This window comes from Cyphomyrmex costatus, unplaced genomic scaffold, assembly GCF_001594065.2.
Source record: "Cyphomyrmex costatus isolate MS0001 unplaced genomic scaffold, Ccosl1.0 scaffold685, whole genome shotgun sequence".
Classification (NCBI taxonomy): domain Eukaryota; kingdom Metazoa; phylum Arthropoda; class Insecta; order Hymenoptera; family Formicidae; genus Cyphomyrmex; species Cyphomyrmex costatus.
Genome location: NW_017280250.1, coordinates 1,226,780 through 1,241,099, shown reverse-complemented (window position 1 = coordinate 1,241,099; position 14,320 = coordinate 1,226,780). Strand labels below are relative to the sequence as shown.

Below are 14,320 nucleotides of genomic sequence, written 5' to 3'. Positions count from 1 at the left end.
GGTGGAAACGGGCCCAAGCGGTAACAAAGATCCGTTTCCCGTGTCCCGCCTCCGCAGCCACGGAATAACGTAACCGTTCACTCGTCGATAAAATTATTTAACGTTGTCTCGATAACGCGGTGGAAATCGTGGGAGAGAAGGAGAGGAGTATACGGAGAGTGCAGACCGTAAAGATAGAAAGTCGATGCAGGTGCGCGACGGGAATAGCGCCACGTTGATTGGCGTTTAAACCTGACAATATCCTGCGTAATTATTCGTCTCTTAAGCCGACAAGTGTGATAAACCTAGCCAGATATTATCGCGCGGCCAGAACTCGTCCCGCTAACTGTCTCTCTTTGCGCGAGAATTATTACGGCGATAATCCCGGTGTCGTATGTAAGCTGCGTTACGGCCAACGGACTTGTAACGTTCCGTAACTGCACTGACCGCATGCGTCGATTTGTATCTCCCACGAATAAATAAATTCCTTCTTATCGTCACGCAGAATAACGGCCTCGTTAGAGAACGTCTCACCGTTTCTTTCTCTCTCCTTTTATTTTCTATTCATATATTTCTTTTTTTTTTTATATAATTTAAATATGTATTTTACACTCTCTTTATGATAGATTTTAGCAAATTTCTCAGTGGAAACAAAAAGTCAATTGTTATACAATGTATACTTTTGTACGCCTAAAGGAATGTTATCGCAGAGCGCCTTAATAAATGCGCGCTTTCTTTTTCTCTTTGTCCTTTTAATTTCTTTCTATTTTCACAGTAAATAAAAACATTTCATATTTGTAACGTGTTTTAAGAAATAGATTTCAAGAATGAATAAAATATGTGTTAATTTAACGTATCACATATAACATATAAATATTAATTTTACTGAAAAGAATACGCTTCTACGGTTTATTGACAAACTGTGTCAGTGTTACCTTTTCTCTATTTATCGTCTTAAATAATATGCATATTATTTTCTATTGTATCTCTAAATTAACATTACAAATTATATTGGACCGTTTATTCTTATAGAAACTTAATACTGGCCAATTAATTACTTATTTTCAGTATTAAAAGTACTGATGACGATACTTTTTTAATACAAATTAAATAACACAAATTAATTAGCTAATATATACTATAGTATCAAATTTCTATAAGGGTGGGACATCTTAAAAGTGAAATACGTTAAATTTAAGGAATTTCCGAAAGATGGTGCGATCAAAAAAATATAAAAAAAAGAAGCCGGTCTGACCTAGATGCACGCCGATCGCCGCCGGTCTCTCCTCGTTGACCGTGCACCTTCTCTCGTGACCCGCGGGCGACGCAATTACGTATTCATCGCGGAAAGATACGGCCATTCATCGCGGGTTCCTGAGCGGATCGGAGTTCCCTCGTTACTATTTATACACATCGACCACCGGTTGCCGCGCCTCGCCTCGCCTCGCCTCGCCTCGCTTCGCGCGCGGATGTGGGCGCGCGTTTTTCTCGCGCGGCCCTCATCGGAACGGGTTGATACGCGTTCACTGGGTGAGCGTACGGTATGCGGCATGCGCCTGTTGCATTCCCGCGGCGCGTTACTTCGCACATACTCGCATACCTGTTCCCCAGTTTCTGGGCGTGTATATCGCTCGCCTCTCCCGCCGGAATCCCGACGTACATATGATGGAAGGGAGGAAACGGAAGATTTTACTATACGGTAAACCGTCGCGCGTGATCGAGAAAAGGCGGCCTCCCTTTCGAACGAGGTATAATACCGCGACGGTATCGTTTCCACGTACCATCACGCGAGGCGTGTATACTTACACCGCGCGAAGCCGGGTTGTTACGTCAGCGCGAAAAGGCCGAATGTGGAACGAATTATAAAAATCTCGTAACGCGCGCGCGAAGGTCACGCTCGGCGTACCGCGCGAGATCGTTGCGCGAACGAAAGAATTATGCACGCACGTAATAGGACACGTATAAATAATGGATTCCTCCCTTTCTTCTGTCTTGTTCTTTATTATTCGTCGCACTCCTTGATTCGCCGCTTTTTGCGATCAGCCGGCGCGAGGAGACAGTCTCCGGGCGTGATCACTTCGTCTCTAACTTCGATTATCTATAGACTGCGTGGTGGCTCGATATTTACACAAAGGAGCGTCTTAGCGTTGCGCGAAAAAAAAACAAGAAGAGAAAAATCCAGGCTGTGTGCACGGAATGGTAACGCTTTCTCGCCTCCTCGTGCGTGGAAAACTATAAAGTAATTTTCGCGAGAGTAATTTACATTTCCGGACGATGTTTAACGCCGCACCAGTTTCTCGACTCTTTCACGCACGATATCGCCGTAAATCAAAAGCGGCATTACTTACAATTAATTTCACAAGTCTTTCTCTCGTCGACGTAGATCCAATCCAGTCCTTGAATGCGTTGATTTCGGCCGGGCGTCGCGTCGGTCTCGTGCTGGAACATTCACTGTTAAATTCATAATATCAAAGTATACTCAATTTAAGTTACTTTTTATTATATTTCTATAAATCGCCACTGTTCCAACCCAATATATCGTTAATTTGATTAAAACAATGAAGTTAAATTTAACTGAAATTTATAATTATTATTATTTATTAAATGCGTACGTCAATATAGACGATGTTTACTTTGAAACTAACTAGACTGTGTCAGTCTATGGTTTATAGAAATTGATTAATTTACATTTTAAAGAATTTTCTCTAAAAAATCCTCTGAAAATATATGGCAGTTGTGATACTTGCTATGCATTTCAATAAAATTAATCGAACTCATTTTGTATATTTTATTGTAATTTTATAATGAGAGAGATGTACATAAATTCTTCGAAATACGATATTGTGTCTCACGACTACCATATTTTCAGGATAAATTTGAAGAGAAAATTCTTTCCGTGCGTGTATATATACGAAAGAAAGAGAAAGAAATATCGATGGCAGTCCACGAGGCAGACTTTTTTTAAATATAATTCCATGTTCACATAATTTATCTCGGCATTGTTAGGCCCGTTTCTCTCGTTACCGGCGACGCGTGCATCTTTGCGTGCAACGCGATCACTTGTATGATTTTTGTCGACCGCTACGCACACGCGGCGACTCTCCTCTCTCGACTCGGTTCGGATACCATCGTGTCACGCACGATGAATACGGGTGATGGTACTTGGACGCAAATTGTTACGGTTGTTTTTGTCAGAATATCTAATTGTTGGCAAACACATCTCAGGGGGGGGGGATGTGTTAGATTTTATCCCGAAACGGAAACAATTAAGCATTGTGTATCTATTATTTGTTAAACAGTTGATAATTCTCTGCTAAAATTGTATATTTTAAACAAATAAATTAAAGAATTCAAGGACTCTTTTATATAACAATAATCAATAACATTAAATAGGGCGAAATAAAAGTCAAATTACAATTAAAAATCTAAATTTCTTTGACAATTTATTCTAATATATTGCGAAGAATATCACGTAATTTTGGCGTTTCGTCCCGGCTTCCACTACTGAACTCATCAGTAAGGCATTGTAGTGGCTTGGACGCCTAGGTAAGTTATTAAATCGAGATTCTATCTGATGGCGGATCAATGTAGTAATATTCTTCGCAATATTTATCCAAAGTAAGAAATATCCTATTAATATATGTAGCCTCCCCAAATTGCGCGCCGAAGTGCTGAGACACGCGTGTCTAATTAGTAAATTACTATATTAGTTTTGTATGTAAATGTATATTTATTCGATACAAAAGCCATTAATTTGATTCAACAATCATTTCTTTATTAAGTAAATATTTATAATATTACAAATAAACGTTTACTTACAATTATTTAGAGAAACATGTGTTAAGAGATTTAGCTGATTTTTTTCACTGTATACCAAGATTCTAAAGTCCTTATTTGCACGTAGTCCGTGTTTACTGGACAGCAATGGTGCACTATGCGGTAGTGTACCATCCCACGCAGATCTGCGCAAATTTTTGTGAAAGTAAAAGACCCGAGCGAAGAATTCAACCGGTACCACGCGTGGCCGAGTAAATCACGTTTGGCACACTGACTCGATTTTACGCGGCATCGCGCGAACGACCTCCTGGCAGATCCGAGGATGATGTTACGTGTTCGCGTGTTGCGTTAATGGAGACTATAGAGATCGGCGAGAAAAATAGCGGTGGAAAATAATCGCGATCCGGACGGCTCGTTGTACACGCGGTTATTATTTTCTCGCAATCGCTATGCGTGGGAAGGTGTCTGTCGTGCGAAGAGGATGTGCGCGCTGCTATACCGAGTCTTTCTCCTTATTGCGAGAGACATTTCGTCGACCTCCAACCATAACGAAGTGCCAAATTACGCGACGTATTCTCGCGCCCTAGCTCCGCCTATTATCCTGTCTTTCTATTTTTCCCTCCTAAAAGAGATGCAATTAAATTCCGTCTCGGCGCGTGGAAAATGATGCGAAAGACTTTTCTAGAATTTCCGGTAAATCGTGAACTGTGTGTGTCTCGGGTGCATCTTTAAATATAATAACCTCGCAAAATCTGTGAGTAAAAGGACATCCTGTGCGCCGCAAAGCAAACTGAGTATCCGCTCGTACGATGTTAACTAGTGGATTAATTATCGCGCGCGCTCAAATGATAATGCCTCGAACGTGGAAATCAAATTAGCATATCGCGGAGATAGCCATCTCATCGCTATAATCCAGCGATTATATTCTATGGAGACTTGAACGTCTAATATCCTGCATCCCGCAATGTTACCCGCGGGGCATCCCGTAACGTTGACCTTCTTTCTCATATTCTTCGCGCGCTCGTGAAGATACTTACTATGTTACGACTTTCTGATAGCTGCAGACTGCGGTACGATATTGATACACGTTATCTACGATCATCCCGCGATGCATGAGGGCATTCTACAAGAGCTGTTCCAGAATCATTTCCCGTCTCGGGCTTGCATACACCGAGAGAAATGTTTGCTATCAACAATTAGAATTTCGTTGATATATATGAATTATCAACATTCTGTTATGTTTTAATTACAGATTATGTTGTTCTAATCAAAATTTTAATGAAAATAAAAATTATAATTAGAACAACAAAATTTATAAATTAAAACATAACAGTACAATTTATAAATTAAAACATAACAACATTTTATTAATTAACGTATCAATAAAATTATGGTTGTTCATATTAAATTCTCAATTTACGCACACGAGAATTGTATGTGAAATCACTTTCTAGCTCTTGATCTTTCAAAGATAGCCAGAGCTACGTTCCAAAGTTATCGTGGAGAATACGTTCAGGAATTCAAGGTATATCATTTTATCCTTGTTGTTCATCGAATAACGCGGCCCATAACTTACCTCTTTTACTCGGAGTAAAATTTTGGAACGCAGGAAGAGAGAATTTATTTTGCGGAACGATATCAATGTTCTCTTCCCTGTGCATATGCATAATTTCCTTCCTTCCTGCGCCACGAAGCGCAGTTTACGAGGTACTCTGAAACTTCTCGGAGGTCGCGCACATCAGCATGCACTCGTCCTTCCATGCAGAATCACCGCAGTCCAGCCTCCTTCCTTCGCTGATCCTCGAGAGGAGTTGGAAATCTCGTCCCGCGATGACTTCGCGTCTTATCTCTTTGCTTGCTCAAACCTTATTTATTCACATACCGAATGAAATTTGCAGTTCTCACGACAGTGGTGACGACGGCACGTCGTCGTCACGTTAATTGCTTGGGCCAGATGTACCAGCCAGAGATTCGCGGGAGATATTACTTCCGCTTCATTCTCGACGTCCACACGACAGCGCGCTGATGCCTCTAATGGAAAAAGACGATGTGAAATCGCCGTGAAAATCCGGGCAAAAACTACGCGACGACGGTTTCGTTCGCTTTCCTCGCGATCTCGTCCCGTTTAAATGCGAGACAACTTTTTCCCAATTAAATTACGAAAGTGAAATAGACGGGACGACCGGCTATGGAATGGCCTTGAGCGATAGAATTAATTTGACATGTAGATTAAAGAAGATTAAACTTCTACTTAGCCTCTCGTTGCGCTCCTCTTGTAACACCCCGTTACTAATTCTATCATAATGAGATTATAACTAGTTATAGGAGAATAAAATTTGTTACGGTAGATCAACGTTAATCCGTCGCGATAGAACAAGATCGATCGTTTTAACCTCTTCAGATTCTGTGTATATATATATATTGTAATATACAAACTTGAAGACATTATCCGTTGGACATACTTAATTCTATCGACATCATCTGAAATGTACATATTAACATATATATTTGGTAAAAACAGTCAATATTTTAGCAAAATTAATTGTTTAGTATAAAGTTAGGTACTTAATAAAGTGCGCATGAATTGAATTAAAAATTTTTTTAAGATAGTTTCGATAAAATTTAAAAGCGTCAAAGGCTGGCAAAGATATAACACGCAACGCACAGTACCGGTTACGTTTTAATTCTTAATAAAACGAATGCGGGATAATGACTGACAATTATGTGTGAAATAGCCAAGGCCGGTCGTTCTTTCGACGATCGAAAGTACTGAAGTACTTTCACTCGGCTTCCGTTGGTATTGTCGAAAGAGCATCCGGTGTATCTTCTCAGTCTCCACTTTTTTGTCGAAAAAGAAAAATCTCGATTGAACTTTCAGAGCTGCGCGAATGTCGGACAGTCTCCCGATGGATGATCGTTCAACGATATCAGATAACGCAGCTTCAGAGCTGCAACTTAAGAAGTTTGCGCTCTTAGTTCTCTTTTCTGAAGCGTACGGGTAAAAGGCCGAGACGTTAACTATCTTGCGGCTGTTTCCCCGGGGCTGAAACTCAAATCAGAAAGCTGGAAAGTATGTTAGACGGCGCAACCTAAAGACAGATATATATTCTTGCCTATATATTGAATTTCCTTCACCAGGTAGATCTCGTAGTTTCTGTTTCGTATACCAAACTTGCGTGTGCAGCATTGATATTTCTCGCTTGTTCGCCAGCCTATGTAACTCGTCCATCTTCGAGATTGATTTTTTTCTATATCTAAAGTATAGTGTACATTTTGCTAATATATCCGCTCAAGGATAATAATGTATAATTATAAATTATTCAGTTGTTATTACGCCGGTAGTCGTTACCGTACACCGTGTCGGACCGGTCAGCTATGGTCAGGAACTTCGTTAAATGTCAGTCTGGTGAATACCAGCATAAAGGGCCGTTGACTTCAGCGAGTGCACTTGAGGATTCAGTAATAAACGTGCTGGCGATAAGAATATATGAATATTTGACGAGCGCAAAGAATATTTCAGTGCAAAGTCTTGTTTGAAATATGTGTTTTTAAATCATCTCACGATCAATAAAATGACTATGACAGTTTCAAATATTTATATGCTTTTCATTCCTCTTGTCAATATAACGCGATGACGTATATAATTTAAATTCTTGTCTGATTTACTGAGAAATATTTTCGCTGTGACACTTCGGATTATTCCATCTGTGATAGACATCACAAAATGTATAACCGATTGTTTAAAGTCATCAATTCGTGGATGGAAAAAAATAGTTTTGCTAAAATATATCTAAAAATTTAGGTACACTGAAGAAAAGTACCAAATTTTAATAAATATTTGTTTGAATAATTCTAAAAAAATTAATATTTATTAAATTTAAGTATATATTAATTTAATACAAAAACCATTAATTTTATTTAACCATTTTTTTTTGTTAAGTAAATTTATTTACTGTAAGTAAATGTTTACTTAGCACTATTAAAAAAAAATATGTATCAATTTTTTTCGTCAAAGTAGATCTGACAATAATTTTGTTGGACCTTTAAAATAATTATGCAGAACTCGATTTAAGGATCGATGTCAATACTATCAAAAGTTTCAACATCTTAGAACTAATTTGTGCGTCCTACATAATTATTTTGATGACCTAAACAACATTTTTTCGGATCAGTGTCTAACTAAATTTTTAGATATTTCGGTAACATTTTTTTCTCGTACACTTTTAAAAGATCAGAAAGTTTCAAATCCTTAATTCCTTCTCTTTCTGCGCGTTTCCGCTCGAAATTCCACGTGCGTACACTCTTTCAGCGCGCTTTCGACGACGTCGTTGAACCTCGGGCACCTCGCGCGTCGTTTGAATGTTTTACGCTTAGCCCGAAACAATGCTGGGAACACGGCCCACGGGATGCCTTTTAACATCGCGAATGTGCTGGCTCCAGTTATACCTGTTTGGCGAAAAAGACGAAGAAGGAGGGACCAGGCGAGAGCGAGCGGGCGGACGCGTGCATGAATGGCATCGTGCTACCACGATTCAACTGGGACAGATATTCGAATCTCGTGTGTTACGTTCGCCTTCTCTCCACCCACGCTTATACTCGTACCTACCGCGGCGTCGACATGCACTTAATTATCACATTTGCGATATTATCGCTTGAGGAAAGTCAGAGGAAAGCTCCGGTAGCCATCAACCGATGAGATCGAATCTGACCTCCACTCCGACGTGGTTCCTTTCTTTTAGCTATAATCTACTCGATAATTGAATCCTATTATCGAGTAATTAATTATCGATTAATCAGACTAACCACGATATTAAGACATCAGACATTTTTCATCAAAATTGTGCAAATGAGAAAAAAACGCTTTATCTCGTTCTGCAGTGTTGCACGAAAAGAACAGTTTTACTGAAACATCTGTAAATTTATAGTTGTAATTAAATTTCTAGATATTTATATATTATTATTTTTGGATATTATTTTCAGATCTGTGGCTAGTATTTACAATCAGTTCTTATAATTTAAGACCTTAAGTATAATATATCTTAAGATGTTATAAACTAATCAAAGTGCCGTATTAGCATCTTAAGACTATCGTGAAATAAGAAACGGATAAATACACCTAAAAATTTTTTAATATTTTAAAATCATTTTTCGTGCGAGAGCAAAATAAGATGTGTACTATTTCGTTCTGACCAACGTGATTTAATAAATGTCGGTTCAATCACAGATTGCTTATATCTTGTGACCAGATTATACGATTGGAAGGTTTCTACTGAAGGTTTTCAAGAGAGCAACATTTCGTCGCTTTCAATTTCCTACTCTCGTTCGTTTCATGTGGTATATGCGAATACTTATCGCAGGGCGTGGTACAAGCGGCTAATGAACTGGTATCGAGACACGTAGGCGGAAGAGTTTGTCTAACGAAGCGAACACGAGGCGGTACCAAAAGTCGGAAACGACGTTCCAACGGTTCGAGAGTTGACTCGAGCGAGAGAACCAGCTCGGACTCTCCGTGTGCTCCACGCGGCGAGGACGTGTGCGGGAAGCCGGTCGGCGTGATATTTCGACTGGAATATGACCCGACGACCTCGGAATAGAATCTAAACTCCCCCTCGCGTCAAGTACTTTCTCCTGAGAATGTTCCGGGCGAAACGTTATTAATCTCTTCATCAGGACTGTGAGCGGCGGGGGTGAAGGAAGAGAGAGAGAGGAAGAGAGAGAAAAAAACCGGAGGCCTATTGTTGCGGGATTTGAACGCAGGTGCATCGGCTTGACCTTTCGAGCGCATAAGGAAAGTGCAAATCTTCAAACGTAGCTCGCCAAGTTATCCGGTGCTGTCGGATGCATTACGTCGTGCGGAACGAGTTTGGAGTACCGCAAAGTGGCTGGCAGAACGCTCTAATTTGGCTGTCGCAGCGGATTGTCCTTTTTTTCGATATCACTCGCCGTTGTCGGCGTATACAATTTATCTACGTCCACGTAAACTCGCCACGACGTTGAAAAGAAAGAAGAAAAAAAATTAATACTATTGCGCAATCTCTCCAGCCGATGTAAAAGCGAGACTTTCACCAGCGGTAACGAATCGAGAATCGTTATCGCGGGGGTTCCCAGTGTACGAGGACTCTGCGGGGGTTAATCGCGACGGTGTCATCGGTGAATGATACTTGTTACTCGAAATGTAGCTCTCCTTATCCAATCATTTCTAGTAATGATGTCTCGCGAACGTGATGACGATAACGATGAGCTTGTTAATTCGATTCTGCTGCGACTTCGCACGAAGAAAAAGTTGCTCGAGTAATTTTTATCTTGCAAATCTAGTAAAAATATTTTAGCTATTTTTGCCAAATTCACGATAAATTTTACTTGGGTGAAAAGTACATTACAATTATAATAAATTTAAGAGATTGCTATCTTATAGTAACGTAAATCATATTGTTCTCAAGAATGTCACACAGTACGAACAACTCTCAAGATTTTATATTTTTGGATTTTTTATTGCGCAATAAAGTAAATTTTATCCAAGCGCCAAGGCAAAAATATATTCGATAAAGTAAATTGTATTGAGATTTATAATATATTTATAGATTTACTTTACGAAATGTAAAAAGTACCTTGCAATAACTTATACAGCAATCGTTTATTTACTAAAGAAGTAAACGTTATGTAAATCGGCACTCTGAGTAACTTCCATAAAATTTACTAGAATTCTAGCATATATTATACTCTCCGAAGGTGCGATTTTCTTCAAATGCTTTGAAGTATTCTTTAACTGATTAATTCATAAAATTCTTTCTTCCGATTGACCAACGAAGTATTTGTAGTGTTATATGGCTCGCACTTTCAAACTTTTAGAGTGGATTGCCACTATAATATATGGAAAGTGAAATTCACTCTTAAAGATTAAAAATTGAGCCACTCTTTTTCAAGACTCTATCCTTATTTTCACTCTTTAAAGTGAGATTCTACTCCAAAGAATTGAAAGGGTACTTTATAATTTTCTCTATGCGCGAACCTGCGTTTGCGGCGAATGACTATTTCCGCAGAACGGCGAAGAAGGACGAAGCGAAGCGTTTTCTGGACAAACTCATCGATTTCTCGCGTACCACTTTTCCTGCACGTACATATGCATACAAACTGCATTATGCGTTTCCTATACGCGAGAACGGCTTTGTTGCTAATAGACTGAGGCTTAAGGGTCAACGGAACACGTCGGAAATTTATCATCTTCGCATACTTCTTCTTGGATATACACCTCGTATATCGTTCGCGCGATTCCTCCTCGTAACGGTTGGTTTACTACTGACCGTGTCATTAAACTGACATAGCGGCGAAACGTCAAAAGCGAAAGAATGGAATTTTCTTCTTCTTTTTTTTTTTTTTAACTCGTTGATCGCGGTACGGCAGTAATATGCGTCTCTTGTGATTGTGCGAGTAACGAGGGCACTGGGCCGATGTTTTCGGAGGTCGTTGCAACGTCAGGTTGAATCTGATTGAGGGTTCATTAAAAACAATAGGAGTTGGATTCGCTCCAAAGCTATCAGATAGGATACGAAATGTATAAATGATTCACGAACTCCGGTAACGTAGCGAGATTGTCCGATCTGCACGAACGTCCGTGAAATGTACGAATTAGATACCGTCCTCAAATTATTCCGCAAATTCTCGTGCACTTTTTGCAATGTTTCAAACGTTCTTCAACAATCCTTTCTGTAGAATGAGTTCCAGACAACATATGGGGGAAAGCTATAAACGCGTATATATGAATATTTATGTTCATTCTACGTTTAGCGTTGACTGTGGATAGTGAACGTGTCAAACGACATCCGATAAAGCTTTTACACGCCATGCGTTGCCGATTGTTGCATTCGTCATTATGTCCAAGTGGATCAAGGTTTTGTCGACTATTAACGCAACGTAACTAAACATTGATACACAGGAATGGCGCGGCTTAATCGCTATTATTCGTCTGGTAGCTCCGGATTAATTAATATTACAGCTTCGAAACAATGGAATGACCGTGGTGGCTAGTTTCAACGAAAAAAAAAACTTGCTCGTCATCCTTTGAACTATTGTTAGCGAAGCGTATTGTTGACGTTTACGTCTTATTGGTCCGATCGTCGTGGAAAAGGTGGATATGCGAAGGCGTTCCCCTTGGCGGTAATTTATAATCCATTCTTATTTTGAAACCGTCTTAAGTGACGTTTTACGATGCTAATACGGCCCTTCGATTGGTTCACGACATCTTAAGAGTGTACTTAAGATAGTCTATGAATACCGATCTATATAAGTGAGCTTACGCGATCTATATAAATTTTCAAGCGAGCGTTGAGCACGACGATTTTCCTCATTCATCACCTGTCAGATCACCCTGTCTCGTCAACCTACAGCCCCCATTCCCCGCGGTGGGAAGATATGCGCGCGTGCGACGAAAGATCTCAGAAGTGGGACACCTTCTCTTATCGCGCCGGAGCATCCCGTAAACGACGGGAACGAGCCACGTAGAAAGGCAGAAGGGAAAGGATGAGGACTCCGGAGTGAGAGTACCGAAAGAGCACTTAGGGGAGCTAAGTGCTTCCGAGAGAGGGAACGGCGAAAGATTTGATTTATCGTTCTTCGTGTCGGAATAATCAGAGAATGAACATTTTCTTTACGAGAGATCCAAAGGTAAATGTTCCTCCTGTTTCAACGGAGTCCAAGCTCATCAGTTCAAGTGTCACTGCGCGTTTATCCGAAATTCAAAATCGGTGGAAAGTGGCCGGGTAGTGAAGTGAGACCTACCCCCCCCCCCTCCCTTCGATACCCTCTCGATCAAAATAGCAATGAGGAGAGACGGGGGCAAAAGTCGGGGCCTGAAGTATATGAAAGGAAAGGAGAGGGAGACGAGCGCGAGAAAGGAAGGAGTTGGATTACCGCTCGGTGGGCACACGACGTTTCGATCGAGCTGGCTACCACAGAGCCACAGAAGACCGGCTGCCTCCGAAGGAACCGGTTGCGTGTCGGAAAGGGCAACGACGGGAACTGGCAGGTTCCATCACGAGCGAGCTATGAGCGGGCAGAGCGTGGACATGGTCTGGGACCCGCAGACCCAGACCAACTCGTTAGAAGGCTGGGATTATTCTATCGAGCTCGCGTACCTTAAGAGTCTTAAGGGATCCTCCTCCGAAAGTAGTAAGTAAGCGCGAACGTAAGAGGAGATGATTGGAATCTATGCGGGAAAGATTGACGGTGCTATAATGTGTGGTGTTGTTGTGATCAAGAGGATGGTGTTTACTTATGGAAGAAGTGATAACGTTAAGAGAGGTGGTAGATTGTTGTGCGATCTTTATCGCGTGTCAAATTATAACTGTTGTGGTCGAAAAAGGTAAACTTGTAAAAAAAAACTGTGGCGGCAACTATATAAATGTAACAACTGTTACCTAAAAGTTTTATATGTGAAATTAATTTATTTAGCTGAATAAACTATTTTTTAATTACAATAACTATATACATTAATTCTACATAAAAAAATTGTATAGTTGTCATCTATATAAATTGTTAACGCTATATATTTTTCCAAGTGTATAAAAAGGGTAGAAAAGATATTTCCACGCTACTAAAGGATTTATAAAGATATACCGAATATATAGAAAGGATGATTTTGTTGAAACATTAACAAATTTAGTTATATATGTAAGTACAGATCTGAAAATAACTTTGTTGGATCGTCAAAATAATTATGTAGGGCGCTCAAACTGGTTGGTGAAATATCGAAAACTTTTTGCGACATTACTAATCATGTTTGAAATTCCTACGCAATTATATTTTGATGGTTAAACAAAATGATTTTCAGATCTCCATCTAGCTAGACGTTTAGATACTTCAGCAGAATAATTCTTTCCGCATGTCTATTTTATTGCGCAGATGTATACGTTCAGTTCAGTATACTGAAATCTGTTTGGAAACAATTACAAGCCGTGCTCCGTGACATTTAAAAGTCAATTAAGAAAATAAGAATTCCGTCCGTGAACTTCGCGGGTCACGTCGTTCCGTCGTGACACCGAGCACCGAGTACCGCGAAACGGTAGCTCGGTCGTTTGCTCACCGCGAAGGTCCTTGGCCCTAGCCGGTGTCAGAATGAGGGAGTGCCGCGAGCGTGAACCAGCAACCTGCAACCGTCGCTCGGCAGGCTGCAGCATAATTATCATTCGAAGCGAGTCCAGGATGATTTCAATTCCATCAACGTAGATATTCCTTCGAATTCCCTCAGGTTCAGCACGGATGATCCGGAACTGAAATTATCGTTCACGCTTCGATTCCCTCCTCCTTGCGCGTATACCTATCAGAGATTCAATCCCGATAGATTAAAAACAAGAAATGCGCTCGTGCAAGGAAGCGTTCATGCAAAAATACGCCTCACGTTTTGCGCAGATCTACAGTTGGCGGCGGAGCTTGGCAAGACCCTCCTGGAACGGAATAAGGAGTTGGAGAACATCATCAAGTTGCACCAAGCTACTGAGGAGGAACAGACGCAAGAAATCGAGGTTACTATAAATCTTGCAGTAATTTTTCCGCGAGTATAATTGTTATA

General features: G+C 40.3%; 1 protein-coding gene across 2 annotated transcripts in view; it reads left to right on the top strand.

Moving 5' to 3' along the window:
* The window catches only part of centrocortin (cerebellar degeneration-related protein 2-like), a 31,619-nt gene that overhangs the window by 12,059 nt on the left and 5,240 nt on the right, over nt 1-14,320 (top strand). The window contains exons 1-2 of one of the 2 annotated variants that reach the window (XM_018547740.1): nt 12,720-12,921; nt 14,161-14,273. In XM_018547740.1, the coding sequence (XP_018403242.1) occupies nt 12,798-12,921; nt 14,161-14,273 (237 nt within the window). In that variant the 5' untranslated portion in view covers nt 12,720-12,797. Of the gene's footprint in view, nt 1-12,719; nt 12,922-14,160; nt 14,274-14,320 lie in introns of those variants that run through there. The other variant, XM_018547741.1, reaches the window with a different exon arrangement.